This window comes from Culex pipiens, chromosome 2, assembly GCF_016801865.2.
Source record: "Culex pipiens pallens isolate TS chromosome 2, TS_CPP_V2, whole genome shotgun sequence".
Taxonomy (NCBI): domain Eukaryota; kingdom Metazoa; phylum Arthropoda; class Insecta; order Diptera; family Culicidae; genus Culex; species Culex pipiens.
The window spans coordinates 98,018,560-98,038,712 of record NC_068938.1 but is presented as its reverse complement, the minus strand read 5'-3'; the positions used below and the strand labels follow the sequence as shown (position 1 = coordinate 98,038,712).

The 20,153-nt window shown below is 41.4% G+C and overlaps 1 protein-coding gene across 2 annotated transcripts in view; it reads right to left on the bottom strand.

Annotated features, from left to right (window-relative positions):
- LOC120416878 (fez family zinc finger protein 1) overlaps positions 1-20,153 on the bottom strand; it is a 91,857-nt gene that overhangs the window by 51,256 nt on the left and 20,448 nt on the right. Inside the window, exons 2-7 of one of the 2 annotated variants that reach the window (XM_052707798.1) lie at positions 17,407-17,592; positions 2,482-2,860; positions 2,310-2,426; positions 2,092-2,255; positions 1,936-2,029; positions 1,677-1,858 (exon numbers count right to left, since the gene is read on the bottom strand). In XM_052707798.1, the coding sequence (XP_052563758.1) occupies positions 1,677-1,858; positions 1,936-2,029; positions 2,092-2,255; positions 2,310-2,426; positions 2,482-2,860; positions 17,407-17,592 (1,122 nt within the window). Of the gene's footprint in view, positions 1-1,676; positions 1,859-1,935; positions 2,033-2,091; positions 2,256-2,309; positions 2,427-2,481; positions 2,861-17,406; positions 17,593-20,153 lie in introns of both variants that reach the window. The other variant, XM_039578772.2, reaches the window with a different exon arrangement.

Sequence of the window (20,153 nt, the reverse complement as noted above, 5' to 3'; positions counted from 1 at the left end):
AGCACTCGACCCAAAATGGAAGGAAAAATCTTTTTTTATGAAACTCCTAAAAAAAGTTTAACGATAATTGAAATTAAAATTTATCTCGATGGGCCACATTTTTTTCTCATTTCCAGCGGAACCATTTTGGCGCAATTCGCCCTCACGGGTGGCATCCACGCCTGATGGTGGTGGTGGCAAACGGGTCGTTATGAAATTATGAAGAATAAAATCGCGGTTAAATTTTGCGGGGAGTGATTTTTTCCTTTCCTTTGTTGCGCGCGAGCGTGCTTTTCCCAGGCAAAGGTTGGTCGGTTTTTTTTTTGTTTTTGTTCAGCTGGATTTTTTTTCTGCATAAGCAGCAAACCCCGACTGGGATTTAAGGGAAAATTCAGAACAGTTTGTGTCGGGGTTGGTGTGTGTGTGCATCGCGAAGCAATTTGGTTGGAAATGATTTTTTTTGCTCGTCTGCTCATCTCGCCGCCGTTTTCCCTCTAGTTTGAATAAATTTCCATCCATTTTCCGCCGCAGCAGCAGCCAGCCGCCTGGACCAAGTGGTCTGTGGAGCGTCGTTTTTCGGTGTGATTTTCCACCACCGATTTGGTTTGGGGAAGAATTCTACTCCAAGGTTTTCATCTTTCGCTGGATTCCGCAAATGAAAAATCAATATTCTATTTTCTTGTGCCTGCAAGGATGTAGACTGTTGTTTGTGACCTTAAAGAAAATCGGGAAAATTTTCGGGAGCTGGGATGTCGGGAGCATGTGCGCAATTTTCTCACGTTCTGCCAGAGGGTTTGGGAGAGGTGTCTCGGGCTGTGACAAAAAGGGGAAAATTGTCCTACAGTCAAACACACAAAGGAACGTCAACAAACCTCAAATTGGGATTAGCAACTCCATGGCCACAAGCGATGCGCAGAGGGAGAGAGGGCAAATGTTCCTCAAAGGTTTTCCCTTGCCACGACACCACAATCTATTTGTGTTTCCCAAAAAGCACAATGGATTTTCACAGATCTGTGAGTATGAATAGGATTAGACGATGTAAATGATCACCTCAAACCCGACCCGACTCTTCACTTCAAGTCTGAGGTGGTGGTCGGGTTTGTCGAAGGGTTAGCCTAAAGATGACATGAAAAGTTTTTCGACCCCCTTCGGCGCTGCAAAGTTTGTACAAATTTGTTAGTTTTTCGGTCAGGTCATTTTCTCCATTCTTTATTTCGGGCCAACTCTTCTCCTTCTTCGCCCATCAGCTCAGGCAGATTGACAACAATATTGTTTGTTCTTTTACCTTCGGGGTTTTGTTGTGGGTGTGTGCGACATGTAAATAAAGGTCTGGACGGAGCTGTCAGCACTGCTTCTTGGCAAATTTTTTGAACACATGTTACCAACCATGTTTCTTTGGATGAGGAGTGAAGAGACTGATCGATTTCCGATTAAATCCAAATATTTGTCTTGTAAGACAAACATGTTTTCGGGTTGGCTGAAAAAGGCTGCCGGGCAGTCAATATTTTACATAACTTTGGGATTTGCTTGGTCGTTAAACCATTTTTTGATTTTGTTTGGTTAGAGAAAAGGAATTGAACTTGCTAAGTGATAATGTATCACATCTTTGAAATTTTTAAATAGTCTTTTTTCGTGATTTAGATCTTCTTTTCGAAGTGTAGCAATTTGGACCAGAAAAAAAGTTCAAATCGACTTACCGGTGTGGATATACGTGTGCTTCTTCATGTCGCTCTTCTGGTGGAACCGCTTCCCGCAGAACCCGCACGGGTACGGCCGGGTGTCGCTGTGGATCAGCAGGTGCGTCGACAGCGTGCTCGACCGCTTGAACGCCTTGCCGCACTGTTTGCACTCGAACACCTTCTCCACACTGTGCACAGCCCTGTTATTTTTAGAAAGAAAAGACGGACATTCGTTGGTATTAAAATCTAGCAAATTGTTCGCAACGTGAGATATTACCTGTGTTGACTTAAACTAATCTCGTGCCCAAAGGTCTTGTTGCAGAGTTCGCACGCGTACGGCCGCTTTCCGTTGTGTGCCCTCCGGGCATGCACTTCTGAGAAAAGGGAAGATTTTAGTACAGGTTTAGTACAACAAGGGAGTGCGGATTCCTACCTGGTCGCATCAGCAGGTGGTGAGGATGGTGGGGGTGGCTAAAGTCCAGGTGACCCGGCACGGGTGGTCCTCCGTTGGAGTTGGCACCGTTTGCGGCTGCCGCCGCGTTCTGCGCCATAAAGTGTCGCAACCGTAGGATGTCCTCCGGGGTTGAGGGGTGGTAGCTGCGGGCAAGAGCTGGTTAGGTTACGTCTTCAAGAAGTTGGGCGTTGACTTACTTGCTAAGGGCGGGATTTAGTTGGTGACCTTGCTGCTGGAGCATCGCGAAGAACGGAAACGGATGAAACAGCGGTCGGTTCAGCAGGCTCTGCTCGTAGAACTGGCTGTAGTTGGGCCTGGGAAGAGAACAATCTCAATACTAGATCCAAGTAACCATCGACTCAAACTAACCTAATGCAGTCGAACGACCCATTGGACAAAGGCGACTTGGATTTGGGTTCGTCCTCGCGCTTCAGCAAGGCCGACACCGAGAAGGCTTCCGAGTTCTTCGGGATGTGCGGGATGATGTCCGTGGTGGGCGAAACGCTCACGATCCGTGGCGGTGGCGGGGAGTCCACTTCTAGCTCGATCGAGGACGACCGTGACCGCGTCGAGCGGTCCCTCGACCGGGATCTACTGCGCGATCGCGATCGTACGCTGAGACTGCTGGAATCGTACCCATTGGAGAGGGGTGCCCCGAGCGTACCTTGCGCCACGTGGTACACGTTGTTATTGTCTTCGTCCTCGGATTCGTTCTTGACCAGCCGGCTGATGCCGAACTTGATTTCATCTGCAAGCAAAGATCAGCCAAGAAAAACTCTTTATTTATTCATCATACACCATCACAAGCACAGTATTAATCATCGATTTGTTTCGCAGAAACTGCTCATGAAAATCAACAACTGTTCCAGTCGTTGAAAAAAGAGTCCACACCCCTGTGATTTGCGAGTAGGTTGCAAGTTATTTTCACGGTACGTTATCACGTCTTTCGGCGGCGAGGATTTGGCCCAGAATTGCTCTCGCCACCCTGGTCTTTACGGCACACAATTCCGGCAAAGCCGTATCGAATTGAGGAAATGTGACGAAAATTTGCCTTCTCCTCCATCGACAATGGGCTCGTTTATGCTCTATTTACGAAAACAGATGTTCTGTTTACAGTGGATTATCGTGATGAGGCACGGAGGGAAAAGTTTGTTTTGAGAACCCTTTTTTATATTATTGAAATCTTAGAGGTTGCTAAATTTGAAACAGAGCGACTCTCAGCGAGAGCAAACACACTTCATTTTATGTTGTGTCGAATGTCGAATGAATTCTACTCAAAGAAAAAAGAGTTCAAAAAATTGTGAACAAGCGTTCATGAAAATGGAAACCACGAACAAAGTGTTCAAATTCCATGGTACGTTTTTGGAAATCGTACCATGGGATTTGCACACTTTGTTCGTGGTTCCCGATTTTAGGAACTCTTTTTTCTCCGTGTACTACACCCAAAACTGGCTGCGCTAGTCCGAGAGAATGATGGTCTCGAGTCGAGAGAATAGTGGTACCATTCACGGACGCAGAGAACACAGCTCGAGATGGGCGATAGAACTATTCTCTCGAGGTTCATTTGCAAAAAAAGTTCATCCGTCAAACAAAAAATCAAAAGTGTCGACAACGGGAATCGAACCAGAGACCTTTGACAAACCAATCCAATGACTTAGCTGCCTCGGCCAGCACAGCTTGGTGACCAAGGAGAAGTCAGAAGTCAATGTATGACACTTGTTGGAGATTTATTGATTCAACTAACGAATGAACTCATTTGTTATGATGGTGTGAGTTGGTACCATTATTCTATCGATTTTGGCACTGAGCCCTCAATAAATTTTGAGAGAACGATTATCTCGACTCTGAATTTTGGGTGTAATCAAATGTTTCAAAAGGTCTTCCGTTCAAATTTTCAAACTATTGTAATATTAATAAACTCGCAAATATTTCCTTCCGTGTCATCCCTTTGATTGCACTTGTTTTTTCCACCAAGTCATCAAAAGCTTACCCCCTCTTGCTATTGCAGAATCCATTCCCTCCTCTCGCCACCCGAATGAAACAAAAACAGCCCAGCCGAAAATCATGGTACGATTAACAGGTGCACCTCAACTAAATAAATAACTATTAAAAACAACTTTCCACGCAGAAAATACTCTCTTGCCGATTCATCCCCTAATGACAAAGGGCAGCCCTCGTCACCCCTCGTCATCATCATTGCCCGGGTTTATTTCCAGATTGCCTCCGCGTCGACGATTCGGTTCGGCCCCGAAAACCAACAAAAGGCGTAGAATCAACCCTCGGCAACCGGCACCGAAAACGAGAGACAAATGATCTCGGTAATCCTCCGTGCTACAGTGGGTGAACCCTCGTCTATGCAGGGGAGAGCGAGGGAAATCAACTCGTATTGTACTCGTGAGTGATTTTTGTACCTTATTCTATGTGAGGCAACATTGCTCAGAGAGTTTGATTTGGCGATTGAGTCGATGATGCAGTTGTCATCAGGTTCAGAGCTGACTTTGAATTCATTTCAAGTGATGTTGGATTTCGTAGACTTAAAATTGGTTAAGTTATAGTAGAATATGAAAGATAGTTTAATAAAAAACAAATGCAACTGTAAATTTCGGCTGTCATCATCGACCCGATAGTTGAATGTCCACTGAAAGCGACGGTCATGGTCGTCATTTGGATGCGACCATCAGTTGACACACACGAAGTTGACACGAAAGAATGCCGAGCTGAACACTCGAACAGCCACTTTTTATTTTTCTCCGTTTTCCTCTCTCTCGCCAATTGAATGCAGTCATGAGGAAGGTGATCTGAATTTCGGTAGTATTCAAACGAACGAGTTCTGCGAGAAAAAAGAAGTGGTGAGGAAAACTTTTTTTCCCCAGTCTCTCTCATATCAACCTGTATTTTTGATATTTCAAAAAATAATGTTTATGAAAATATCTCTGAAATGCAAACTATTTGATTCCCTTTTTTTCTTCTTAAATAGTTCAATATTATTTAAAAAAATGCATTTTTGTTGACGTTACACTTCATCACTTTTGTAACTCATTGCTCAGCTATGTTATCCTCAATGCGAAAAGTTTAACCCCTGATTTTCACTTGCCGCAATTGTTTTCCCTCAAGTTGGAACAAAAACAGAAGGATAAAACCTGATGATGTGCTATAATTTTTATTTCCTCTCTCAGCGTAGCAGCAGTTCAAGTGTATTCGCCCCTGGTCGCACCCTCCAATGTAGCATAATTCCACCCTGCAGGAGATAAAACTGCGCAAAGAGGCGCACATGAACAATAACAATAACAATAAATAAATAATGACGACAATCCATGCCAGCGCAGAGAACTGAAACTGAGGGGAGGTTTATTTTGATTATTTACAGTTTTTCAATTTTCCTCTCGTCGGTGGCGGCGGGGCCCTCATCATGTCTCAATTGACTTTGTTGTCCTTTTTGCCGTCTTCACCACATGCAATTCCAATCCAATCATTGGCAGGATGGGCCCCGATATGGACCACATGGGAATTGCTCCAGTTTGTTGAGACGGTTTCTATCGCGGCTAATTCGCTACAAATAGGATCGATTATTCCGGAACGGTTCCGATGCGGCAACATATGGTCCCGCTGGAAGGTCAAGCTGGTTTGGGCTGAATCATACCTGCATGTTGCCCAAACATGATCCTCCGGAGTGAGGAGTCACGTGCAGGCCCGTCGGTTAAGTGGTTAATGTTGGCACGCAAACGGTTTGAAAATTATGGTGGCGAACAAGACAAACAACCAATCCGGTTGAACATGAAATGTTTACCAACATGGAATCACGAGGAATTGAAGTTCCAGGAATCGTTGAACCACACGAGATTTGCTAACATTCGCCAATGAATTGATTTCCCCCCTCTAAATTGCCATTTGAAGAAATCGATTTCCTTCCCGTTTCATCAGAGTTCAACACTCGGCACTAAACGGTCCAAGTCTTTCCTTTGGCTCAATTAAATATTTATCAATTTCCGTCTGGCAGTTCGTCCGACCTCGAACTGGCAGAAATGAAGAAGACTCGCAGTCGTTGACCGGGTCCACCCACAAAGACAGTAGTGTGGCCACATGCCGGGAGGCCCTTCAACGAGCGATCGAATTAAGCCCCATTAGCATGGATTTGTTGTCTTTGGGCAGTCGTCACTGATTGACTGCGTGCTCTAACTAATGCCCCGATGACAGATTATTGTGTATGCGAATAAGGCCAGGGCTCCCCCTGGGGGGTGATTCAATCAATTATTTTGAGCGCTTGACGATTATTGCGTGATTTGGAAGGGGGAGCAAATCGGGACTCAATCAGTTTCAATTAATAGGGTCCCTCGCACACGATGATCGGAGGAAAGTACTGTTAGTTGGGGCGAATCGGAACAACACTTTGAATAGGGACAGCAGTTTACAGAGCAATTGATGACTAAAGACGACGTTTCAATATAAACTTATGTAAATTAAAAAACTATTAAATTGAAGAACTTGTCACTCATCAGGGGTGACATTGGGCCATACAAATTTCAGCATATTTGAATGATTCAATCTCACCTCCAAGATCCAATTTCACCCCTGAACACGGTTCTTGAAGTCCAAAATTAACGAAAAACCATTTATAAAAAACATAATAAATTATATGAAACAATACAAAAAAAATTAAGGTGCAGTTCCGACTTGATTTTTTGAAGGCCTTGGGAAAATTTCACCCAATTTGCCCCACCCCTCTTCGATTTTTGTTCAATTTTGCTCTCGGGGGTAATTTTAGTCCTTACCGAATCCAAGGTCCATTTTTCGATCGACAGTGGGGCGAAATGAACTCTTCAATTGGTGGATTTGATTTTTTTCTGGCTCTAAATTGCGAAAAGAAAGAAATTTGGACGCTCGTACTCAAAGTTCCGAAAAAAATATTTTTCATCATAAAAGTTTATAAAAACTGTCAAGAATTGAAAGGTATGTCATTTTATGGGAAATTTTATGTACTTTCTGAAACTGCAACAACAAAAAGAGGTATGTTTTCATTCATAACAAAAAATAATCGTTTAAAAGTTACTTTTTGTAACTACGCAAGGTTATTTAAAAAAATCCTCTCATTCTAGGTTTAAAAAAATATTTCCAATCAATTTTTAAGTTAAAATAAATTATGAAATCTGATGAGCAATGCATTTAAAACAACATTTAATAAATTTTTACCTCTGCTTTTTTTTTTTGTAAATTTGAAATTATTTTAATTTATTTTTTTTAAGTGCAAAATGATGATGCACAGCACCGCAAAAAAAATCTGTAAATCTGTTTGATTTAAACTTTGTTTTTTTTTAACAAAATATTGCAAATTGTCAAATTTATAAGAAAAAATATTTGAAAAAATGTTTTTATATTTTAAAATAAGAAAATGATCATTTAAATTAAATTTAAATTTAATTTAGTTAAATCTAAAACTTGAATAAATTAAATAAATAAATCTTGGAATGCCTCCTCTTTCATCCACACTTGAAATCAAAATATATTTATTTTATTTGCATTCTTTTCAACTTTAACTCATTTGCTTTTTGCCTTCCTCACCTCACTGAGGCTCACCTAGATATACCTTCACGTATACCTATCGACTCAGAATCAAATTCTGAACAAATGTCTGTGGGGATGTGTGTAGACACGATTTTTTTCCACACGATTATCTCAGAACTGACTGAACCGATTTTGGCCGGATCCGTCTTATTCTGTTCGTTTTGGGGTCCCCTAAGACCCTATTAAATTTTATTTTGTTTAGTAAAGTATTTAAAAAGTTATGCCAAAAAAAGATTTTTGTAGATACAAAAAAGGGTGATTTTTTGATTAACCTCAATAGGCCGGGTCTTTTTGTTTACGTGCGAGAGTCGCGCCAGATGCGAAACGCCCGGTTGCCACATTGCTTCAAATGAGAGTCTGCATGTTTTGTGGAAAAGTCTGTATCAGGTATATATTTTTTCATAAACTTATTTTCATTATTACTTTGTAAATGTGAGGAAGGCACCACCCACCTAATGGTGGATTAAGAAACGTTTTTTTAACTCGTTTGATTTATTTTTGTTTAAATGTTTCTGAAACATTCCTTCCGGCCCGCCTCTGGAATGCACTGCATTTGAAAATCAGATCTGGCCCGCAGAAGTTAATTTTAGAAATATCAATTAATATAATACTAAACATTTTTTTTTGCAATTCCGTCGTGAAACTACTCACTTTTCCTTTCATTCTTGATCGACGAGACAGCCTACTTTTCTGTACCAAAAATAACAGAATCGAATAGCAACACTTTTCAAAATAAATGCTGAAAAGTTCTACTTTTCAACACTCAAATGGGTGCTGAAAAGTTTAACTTTTTAGCACTTCTTTCGAAAAGTAACACTTTTCAACATTTTTTTGATTTAAACGATTTATTGACAAAATACATGAAAATTTGACATAAAATTTCACTCAGTGTGTGTTTTTTGGAATTGCAAAAAATGTTGTATGGAACTCGTTGCAAAACTTGATTTTTTCATCACTCTTCGTATTTATCCAACTCGGTGAACCTCGTTAGATAAATGTACGACTCGTGCTGAAAAAATCCTCTTTTTGCAACTTGTTGCATAAACTACTATTTCAAAACAAATGCATTGTAATGGATGCTGAAAAGTTGAACTTTTCAGCACTTGTTTGGAAAAGTTAAACTTTTCAACGTTTTTTTTTTATTTAAACGATTCATTGACTGAATGTATGGACGTTTGTAATAGGATGTCACAAAAATGACTCTTTGGCGGGCATTCAAGGGTTTGATCCGGTGGGCGTATTGAGCCCCAAATCCAACATATAAGCTTGATTGGACGTAACAGGAGCTGGCGCTTTGCAATGGGATTTGACCCGCAAAAGAGATTTTTTTTTTTAAATGTCACTTTTTGAGGTATTTTTGCCGCTGAAGCATTTATTTCCAACATCATTGGCGAGTAGGCCAGATCCTTGCGCATCTTTTGGTATATATAATATTGAAAAATTCCAGTAGCCAATGGAGCTATAAGTTAGTTATACAAGTAGTGAAACAAACTATTATTTAACTAATTTAGATTTTTTTCTCGTTTGTTGATCAAAAACAACTGTCTAACTATAATTATTGAACAGTTGACAAGTTATGAGTGATACTTGAGATAGAGGAGGTATCAGGTTGCAAAACGACACAGTCAGTGTATGCAGTTTTTGATTCTCACATCGATTGTCTATCAATACAAAACGAAAACATTGTTCATATCCAGAAATATAAGACTAGGGCTTCTTACACTTTCGTCTACTTTTTAATAGCCACCACCATGATTAAGAAATCAAGCGCATACTGGTGGTTTATAAAAAAGCCACATGCTGGTAATAAATTTTATTTTCAACGACGTTGGACGACCCTCCCCTTCAAAACCACAAAATCCAAAGAAAAACAAAAAAACACCCAATCGAATCACCCTTAAAAGATCATTCAATATTGACACAATCTTCCCAGCAACGGCGCGAAGACAAATACGCTTTTAAATGATATTAATGATGTTTTCCCCCTCCTGCTGCCACACGAAAAGTTTGGCTGGGGCCAAAGAACTTGGGCCACTACTAACTACATCACGCCGCCGAAGATCCATCCGATAAAATTCCTCCACCACAGAAATGATTTGTCATCGTCAGGGCAAATTTCCGACAAATTTGCTCCGTCTTAATTAAATTCTTTTGACACCGCGCCGCCACCGACGACGTTTCGTCGCCCCCTCGTCCTGAAACTGTTACGTGTCCTGCCGGTGCGCCCCGGGGAATTCCGAAATCAGCACCTCGTCGAACCTAAACTAGCAAAACACGCAATCCGGCGACGCTGATTGTATCTCCTGCTGCCTTAATCAGCGCAAAACATCGCCCGGGCCGGGTCCGTCAGCCCCCAGGAGGGTTGACCTGCCCAACATTACGCCGGATCATCATCACCTTCCAACCCTTTTTTGTACAGCGTTCCTAGTCCTAGTTTGGTCCCCTTGGTTCACGGTCTGATGCCTAATATCAATATGCGTGTAATATATCACAACATGTGATGGGCCTCGTGCCCCAGAACCAGGGCGACTGAATGTGTCGCTACATAGTTGTTCACGGTCCGTGGGTAGGCTTGGTTTTTGGTGGCCACGTGGCGATGGTGGTGGCCGCCGGTTAGTGTGCGGTATTTCGAAGGAAGCGATCATTTACATAATAAGGGGATAAGGGAAATGAGCAGCGTTTCCTGCCCTTTTTTGAGGGCTGCGATGGATTGGAACTGTTGAGTTTTGGAGTGTTTGGACAAAATAGAAATTTTAGGTTCAATACAGCAAAGCTTTGTATGTATTAAAAAGCGTAGTTCCTTTTTTATGAATCTGGATTCTGCAACTATAACTCTTCTGATAATTTTGCGAGTCCAACTCCGAATCCTAATCCAACTTTGGCACTAATTCAGAGTTTCGACTATGTTTATATAGCCCTGCATCCTCTGGACTTTTTTTCAACATTGGTTGTCATTAAATGAACGAAACATACTTGCCAGCGATTGAAACTCATCGAAACTGGAATCACACCACCCTGCCATGTGATTTGCACTCTCTTACGCGCGTACACGTGTAACCAATTGGCAACAACTCGCTTCGCACCTTTCCACGCGATGAGATCGAATGGGATGTCGTCCCACAGCTGGCCCCAACAGGGACCACCAAGGAAGACGTCTCGGTGTATCGCTCCCGCAGCTTGTACCTCGCTAACCGAGCGTGTAATTCCGAACCGCTCGTAAATCTGACTCATTTCCCGGCGCGTAGCTACAACGTGGGTTCTGTGCGGTCAAGTAACCAAGTTTAGCAACCTTTGGCAACACACGCCCCAGCTTGAGCACCGGTCTGTGATTCCAATAAAAACCGGCCAAATGACGACGGATGCGGAGCGAGATTTCGGTTTCGGACAAGATGGGCGCGCAGCCCACGCGCCATCAATTTTCGGAGTGCGATTTTGTGGAATGCTGGATTTAAGGCGCGGTTCTGATTTGACCGGACTGAGGTTATTCGAGAAAAATCCTCGCGTTGATCTACCGCGGCTTGATCTTGACTCGGTCGAGATTTGTCAATCTGGACCGGCGGCGGCGGCGACTGCGGCGAGAGCGTCGCGCAGAGAAATTATGACAATCGAGATGTCCGGGCACTGATAGATCTTAATTAGTGCTAATTCAAGATGCTACGTCTCAGAAATCTACCGAGCCACGGCCGCCGGACGTTCTGTGGAGCTTAGATTTCGCAGAATTGAATCAACGAAAAAACATGCGAATCATTTGAGCTGAGTTGGTACTTCAGATTCCTGTCGCCACTACTCATCATAGAGGAAACTGTGCAAATCCCTTGTCTGGATCATCCGGGCGCGGACTAATCACCTTATCGCGTAAAATCCGTGCTCACGCGGGTGTCCTGCTGAGGCCCACTTCAGGCCACGTTGAAACGCTGTATCGAAACCTTGTTCAAACAGTATTCTTCACTTTTAATGAATAGTTAAACTGTTGCCTACTACACATCGCAGCTCCCAACAGGAGGCGACACTTTGTAAAGTACCTATACGACGATACCTACTCGCTAATGCCTAGTACAATAAATCATTGCTTATCACTGCGAGCAGTGCAAGTTTGTGAAGAACTATAAGCTTTGGCCACCGTGGCCCTTCCGCCACCAGGCCCGCCGCGTCACTCCAATCAGTGCTGCCAGCCGTCCACTTGGGTCGTACAGCTTGGATTGGCTTGGTTCCAGACTTTGTTTATCTCGGTCGTTTTCACCAAACGTGTCAATATTGGTTGAATTTATTGCACACTGCTGTTGTCGTGCTTTAGAGCAGACCACGAACTGTTGAGGGATTGAACAATTTGACGCATGGAGTTGAACCATGTTTTTGTTACCTTACACAGAAAAAAATCAATTCTCGTAATCGTGAATTAAGTTCACGAATGTGAGAACCACGAAGGAATTTATTCATGAGTATGGTGCATTTGCACTATGATTGTGATTCTCGCATTCGTGAATTTAATCCACGATTTTGAGAATTAATTTTATTCCGTGCACTAGAAGCTTACGTTGAAATTTTACGAAAACAACTTCATCACAAAAGTTAAGCAACAACTCCTTAACATTGTTGCAACCCCCCAATTACTGCGTATCAAAATCAGCTCGACAAATTCGGCGCAAGTAAACATAATACAATTTAGTGAACTGAGCGATATCGATCGATTGCTTTTCGTTGTGCAAACGAGCGCCAGTTTAATCGCTGTCCAAATTCATCGCTCCCCACTGGTTCCCCGAGCGGCCAGACCAGCTGTTATCGGCCAATCCAGATATCGGAGGACCAGAACCCCGTATTCAACCGCAACGGCAGCACCACCACCAAATTGAATTACTGTACAACATAGTTGCGATGGTGACCGCTCGGGGAGTATTTTCAACCAAGTGACGGGTCAGTGATTATTGCAGTGCATAAATTTTCCCTCCCCAACCCCTGGCTGGACCCCGTGACCTGCAACGGGTCCGCACAAATGAATCAAATCCAGATTTACATTTTGAAAATCGTGGCACCCGGCAACGCTGATAAAATTATCGCCGTCAGGCCATGCGCAATCAGCGAATTGATTTTCCGAGAGCTAGATTTTTTTATTCAATGAATCGCGACTCGCGCTAAGGGTTTTTTGATTGATCGCAGACGGGGAGAATCGAACGCTCTGCGTGAAATAGAGGTGATTAGAGTTGGGGGGTTTAATCCTTTTGATAAAATTAAGTACGTGGAATTACTGCTGGTTTAGTGCTATTTCTGGGTGAGATTTATGGCCAACAGTTATTTTCCAATCGAGTTGGATTTGAGCAATCGATTTGCAGTACAAAACAGATTCATAACATTGAATATTAGCTTTGCTCACAATCAAAGTAGCTTTGAGTCTCGAGCTATCAGTTACAGTCTAAAAATAACAATACGTTATTTTCAGCGTGCGACACTGAACACAATATACAGTTCAGACTCGATTATCCGAAAGTCTTAGACACATTTCACACCGGAAAATCGAACTGGGCTGTATAGGCTCGGATGTAACTTAAAAAAATGAGACACAATCTTATTGGAAATTGGAGTGCTTTCCGGTATTTCGAGACTGAAAAATCAAGTCTGTCATATAGAAATTGTCAAAAAACATCGAAAAAACTATTTTTTCAACATTTTTAATTTGCAAACTGCTGAAACTTCACAAGGATTAAACTTAAGACAGTGTTCAATATGGAGACTTTTATGTACAATTGTGTGGAGAATCGATTCCCATATTCGGTTTTTGAAAAAAAATCCTTTAGAGCAATTTTCAAAAAAAGGTTTCAGTTGGGGAGCTGGGGTAAGACGGCCACCTCACTGTTTTACTAAGTGTACTAATGAATATTACAAAAATGTTTAGCAATACTGTTCCTCATGCTTAATAATGCATATGGAATCACCTTTGCCAACCCATTTGTTTGAATTAGTATAAAAATAGCTCAAACTCAACAAATAATTTTTCAACTTGAAACTGTTTGTAATTTTTATGATTTAAAACTTAAGCATTTTTGTTAGGTAACAAAATGAAATCTTTTCTTTAAATATTTTTTCATGTTAAACTGAAGTTTTCCCATGATTATTATGTCCCCCGAAAAAGTTAAAAAATGAGCTATTTGCAAAAAATGTTTTATAAAATAAGTAATTTGGGGGCAAGAGAGCCTCCTTCACTGGGGATAAGACGGCCACCCGTAATTTGTAAATTTGATTTGATAAAGGTTACATTTTTGAAGGATTTTTGACTATTAATACATATTTAAGACATATTCGACATATTTTCGATAAAACTATCAATTTTTAGCAAAATTAATTGAAAAGTATGAAATCCTTTCAAACTTTTAACAAAATTCGCCAATTCAATATTGTTTACATAATTTTGACTTACTAATTCTAATTGAAATAGACAAACCAGTTAATTTGCATTAAATTGGGTATATTTTCGTGTAAAAAATCATAGTTTTCCATGAAATGTGGTCGCAATAATATGAAATTCACAAAGCCAAAATATAAAATTTGTTAAACAGCCTTTTTCTTCACATTTGAAACTTGTTTTTTTTTTCAAACAAAATAGTTATGATGTTCAGAGAAGTCTGTTCAACCTATCATGTAGGTATTTGGATGGATTTAGCAAAGTTATCAAGTTAATTTATAGCACTGACCGTCTTACCCCACATGGGTGGCCGTCTTGCCCCGCGTATTTCATATATATATTCGATTTCAATTATTTTTAAAAAATAGCTTAAATGTATTGAAAATTGTGTTTTAGACCAACTAATTTATGCCATTTCAATAATGGACTATAAGTAGAACAATATGTACGTAATGTGTGATCAAAATGATCTGAATGATTTATTTTTATGAGACTTCTACCATAGGGTGGCAGTCTAACCCTCATCTTCCCTAAATGATTTTTGTATTTTTTAGGAGAGTTGCTCCATCCAGCATTTTTCGTGAGTTTTTTTGTAACATATTAGGTTATCTTCTTAGGTTTTAGCCTCGTATATTTGGATATTTTTGATTGATTTCGGATAGAACAGACACAGATCAACAAAAATATTGCATCGATAACCAAATTTCAAACTTTTAAGTGCTCTAAAACCTGTTGTCCTTATTTAGACAGAAGTCCCGATTCGCCCCAGATGACGGTAGAATCGAAAAGTAATAATGGTTGATACAAGGGCTGAATTATTAAACCTTTCAGCAGTAAAATGGGTGCTGAAAAGTTGAACGTTTAAGCACATGTATCGAAAAGTAATACTTTTCATTCAGTACTGTTTTGATTTGAACGCTGGCTCAAGACATGTACATTTGACATAAAATTCAATTGAAATGGTATTTTCCGAAAATGAAAAAAACGGTATGAAACTCGATGCAAAACTTGATTTATTCAACACTCGTCTTATGTTTTCTACTTGGTGATCCTCGTTGGATTAATATTCGACTCGTGTCGAAAAAATCTTCTTTTTGCATCTTTTTGCTTAAACTACTACAATGGACTCTCTCGTTGTCAATATTGAAGGGACTGTCGAGAACGAGAGTTATCAAATTAGAGAACGAAAAATCGAAGCAATTTATTTGAAAAATTTATTGACAGCTGGAGCAATATTCTATAGCCAGAGAGTCTACTGTACACAGAAAAAAGTGTGAATTTACTCGACACGGAAAAGATGAATCACATGTAATTGCTGCTACCGCAGAAATGCTTGAGGTAGGCGTCGCGACGCTCATGCAACCAAGCAAGCTGATGGTTGCCAGAAGATCTGGAAAACTATGTTTTCAGGGGCGGTGTTATTAATTCTGTAACATTCTTAATGGAGGACGAATTGTTTCGCACTCTTCGGTTTTTCAACATCAAAATCAAATTGACAGGTTCTGTCGCAACCAATAAAGCTCATATTTGGGATTCGTGCTCAGCACATCTAAGGGATCATGCCCTGCAATGCCCGCAAATCCATTTTATTGCAATTTAACCTATAGTTGAAGATTCGGCTAATCAAGTATCACGAGAAAACGCGATTTTGTATTCGTTACCAAATCTTTGCCCAGGCAATTTCGAAGGAAAATGGGATATTACCCGTTTCTTCAATGATGGGCAGCATAGATGAAAATTTTCACTACTCCAATACTACTAATTTACGTGAAATTGTCCAAAGATTCCGAATATGAAAAAAATGAGACCAAAAAGTGCCGCTATGGAAGCCTACAGGGCAAAAACTAACTTTGTAAATTGTTTGTTCTAGAAAAATTGAAAAATTATGAGAGAAACTGCGATTGAACAAAAAGTAAATACCATAGGCTTATAGTGCATGAAATTACATGTCTTTTGACCTATAAGAGTATGGGTGTTGGAGGCTGTTGGAAAAAGATATTGAGGTTTTAAAAAAATCCATTTTTGACAGTAATTTGCAAAAGCTAAGAGAAAAATTCAAACCACTCCTGGATGTCTATGGCACATTTTGAAGTGCTTCAAAAGACCTTTCGAATGCATCCAAGAGAGTTGGAATTGATAAATTTTTACGGAAATGCGAGCAATTTTAAGATTTTTTATGTTTTTTTGACCTCAAACTTCAAAGCCCGTTTTACCCCACTTCCCTTTGTCGTAGAGGGCTCATATTTGGCATGAGTTCATCTCATGCATAGACAAACAAACGCTGAAAGTTTCATCCAAATCGGAGCATCTAGATACGACCTCTAGAACAAACCGAACAATATTAACAAATACTGCCTCTTAATCGATTGTAGAATAATAACAATAACTAACTGTGCACTGACAACAGTACAGTAACAGTACTTCTGACAGAATTTGAATAGATTTTCAAAAAATCCAGCCATGAATCAAATCAATTCAAAAGGTTTGGAAAATCCGTCGGGATTACATTTTATGACCAGTTTTTGATAACGAGAAATCAGTTACCTGGTTGAGCATATCGTGAAGCTTAGCTTCTCAGAATAACAACCAAATTTTCGACTGTATTTTGAGTCGCAGACTGAAATCAACACGTTTATTTCCAGCCGTTCGGTTATCAGCTGAAATACTTCAAATAAATACTCAACATTTTGATCGCCGGCGATACTTCGCCCCAATCACTGTGGCGACCTAAACCTCCCAAAATCCGGCTAATAAACCACCGTGAGTGGAGGTAAATTTATCGTCCTGATAACAACGTCCCGCGCGACCGCTCCGATAAGACCGATTTCCACTAATATGCTCGATTGCCCCTCTCTCTCTCAACAATATTGGCATTTGAGCTCTAATTCGATTCCGAGGTGCGTGAACGGCGGCTGAGATTGGAGGCCCCCTCGGGTCAACGAGGAACGGGGCGGGGGGTCGACGAAGAAAGGTGTCACGTTTATTGCACCCTCATTGGCCTTAGATAAGGCGCGTCGTGCGCATCCACTCGGCAAATCGAATTCCGAATCGGTAGGTCGAACGTATTAGTCCGGTTTTATGGGTGTTTGTCAAGCCCCTTGCCGATGGTTGCCTTCCAGGCGCAAATGGGACCGGTTTGGTCTTATCTCGCTTGCGTCAGTATGTGTGTGTGGGTCGAGAATCAAGGCTTACACCACTGACAGGTGAGGTGTGAAAATCGAGAAACGGAAATCGGGTTGGTAGTCCCGGGGACAAACAAGGGCCCAGATAAGATAAGACTCATTTTTTGGAACTCACTGAAGCTTGGATTGCTTAGATTTGCTGATTCGTTCGAAACCTACCTCGGTGGATCTTCTGCACGTCGACAGCATCTTCGTATCCGTTGTTGTTGTTGTTATTGGAGTTGGAGGTGGCGCCGCTGGGAAGCCGCGGAACCGCCGCCGCCGGATGCAGCAATCGGCGGTAGTGATTCACCAGCAGTTCGTTGTTGATGAGCAGCGGCGAGAGGCCGTTCGACGGAGCAGATGCTGGAAAATGGAACAGAAGAGAAACAGACTGTAATCAGAACACTCCTTAACTGGCTGTTGGTTGACGAAGAACTCGGCGCGACACTGCCAGACATAATTGGCAAAAATTTATTCACTGCGTGAAGGATTGGTACTTGTGGGCCATGCGGTTGTAATTTCGAGGCGCCATGAAGAAACCAGCATGTTTATGGAGTAAGTTTAGTTTGTATCACCTTGTTAGATTTCAGATGACTTATAATTTGGATGAATTAGCTAAAAAGAGTACTACCTCTACTAACTAATTTAGTTTCTTGAAAAATTACCCAATAGATTTTTTAAAAGAATGAGTTTAAAATGTTGCATTCTGCTAAGCATATTTTTTTTTAAATTACGAAAGCGATTTAATTTTGACTAAATTAGCAAAAGGAACATGATATTTTTAGTTGTTAACATCAAGTTTTTTGAAATTGTGAATCATATTAAATTAAATCCAGACAATAGAACAATCACACTTCAAGTTGTTCAGATTGACTTGTTCTGAAAAGTATTCAATAAACATCTCTCTCAAGCAGTTTCAGTCCAACTGGATTCGTTAATTACCTCAACGCAACCGATAAGATCTTTATGGTAGCGTTACCCGGTCAGATTCGAATCCTCCAAAGAATCTACCCCAAGTCTCGACTGAAACAAGTGCGTTCGCAACGGGCACATCATCGCAAAAGGAGAGGCAAAATAAAATAATAACACTGTTGTGTGCTGTCTGCCACTTAACGACCAACCAAGCCGAGGGTCAGCCGGGACTTTGTGGGGTTCAAATCTGTATCACGCTCTCGAACCTCGACATCTTCCCGCGGCCGACTGATGTTATTGCAGAAAGTTTGTCTAATTGAAAAATATTTTCCTTTCTCATTCGAGTACAATTATTGCAATCCTGATGCTGGTTCTACAACGACTTGCGGCGGGTTAGGTCGACAAGTGCAGCAGATTCAAGGCAGCCGTGAGGACTCCAGAGTGTAGTTCGTACAGTGGTGTGGAAGCTTGTATTCCCGCCATGCCGAATTATGCGCATGCTCCCTGGAAGACGTTGGCACACACATATGCTGGAGCCGACGATCATCGTCATCGCGAAAACCGTCATGGTCATCATTATCAACTCGCCGAGGTTGTGCTCTGCACACATACAGTCGAGATTTCACACACACACATACGCTCACGCCAGAAGGATAATTGCATCAGCTGCCATACTTTTGCTCCACTCTTTCGGCGGCGATGATGGGGTTTCTCTCGTTCAATCTCTGTGATGGTTGCTTCTCTTTCCCTCCGCAAGCAGACCAGCTTCGCCACGTGGGGGTGTGTGTATGTTTGGTGTGTCTGTGTGTGTGTGTACGTGTTTCGCAATCACAACCCAACTCTGCTGAACTGAGCGAACCTTTCCGGGTGAGATTGTGTGCGTGATTTGAAATCATGGTTGATTCGTTCAATTCTTCAACCCCTTCCTGACTGAACTTGGCAACCTTTGGTGCTCCTCAGCACACAAAACGAGAAAGGAAAAAAGTCATGAAGTTAATGTTTGTGCTTGGTATGCTTGGAGCTACGAGTGGAAGACAAGAGAGAGAGAACAGCACAAAAAAGATTTTATACCTGATCAAAAGGTACAAATCTTGGCCAAAGAACACTGTTTGATAACAATCCCAGCTTACCACGTTGGCACCCCCTCAGTTGAAATGCTGGGAATCCGGCAAGGATTTTATTGAAGCCTTATCGCCTTACCGATAAACTTATGGGTAAAATGGGTTGTAATGTGCACCACCCAAAACCAATCGATGCCCGCCGGTTGAACGGGCGTGACTTAGACCATGTCCAATTACCCTTCAACGTGGACACAATTCTAGAAAAGAAAACAAAAGGCCTTGTATGGGTGGAACAAAAAACCAACCAAAATCAAACTTGTCACAACTCTCGACCAACGAGGCATAAAATTGTTGGCAGAACGATTCTAATCAGCGCAAACATGTGTGAACGCTTCGAGTCGAGAGGTTGGTAGTTGTCGCGTTGGAAGCTGTTAAAACTTTGTTTCTTCTTGAGGCTTGAAGCAAGCAAAAAACATGACGCCATAAATAAACACCATATTCACGAGAGCATAATGATCGGTCGTTTGGAGTTTGAAGAAGACGCATGGAGGGGAAGAGGGAGAACTTAAACTAAACATACAATGATTGTCGAACGAATTTAGTCAAACACCTCAAATTGCTGCAAAATTATTTGATATGTTTTGCCTTCCTCACGTAGTCTCACCTTCATGCATACCTATCGACTCAAAATCGAAAACAGAACAAATGTCTGTGCGTATTAGGATGTAACAAAATGAGTCAAAACCTGGCGCTTTGACTTTGAAGTTTAACTGTGATTTAACACATAAAATCGATTCGTTTTGGTTTTTGCAAGTTTTGAGCCCCCGGACCGCGCGCTGGACTCACAATCCAGTGGTTGCTGGTTTGAATCCCGCGGCGAGCGCTTTGAAATTCTAAGTGTAAATATGGGTCGCTCCGTACTCAAACACTTAGGGGCCCAGGGCGGCGAAG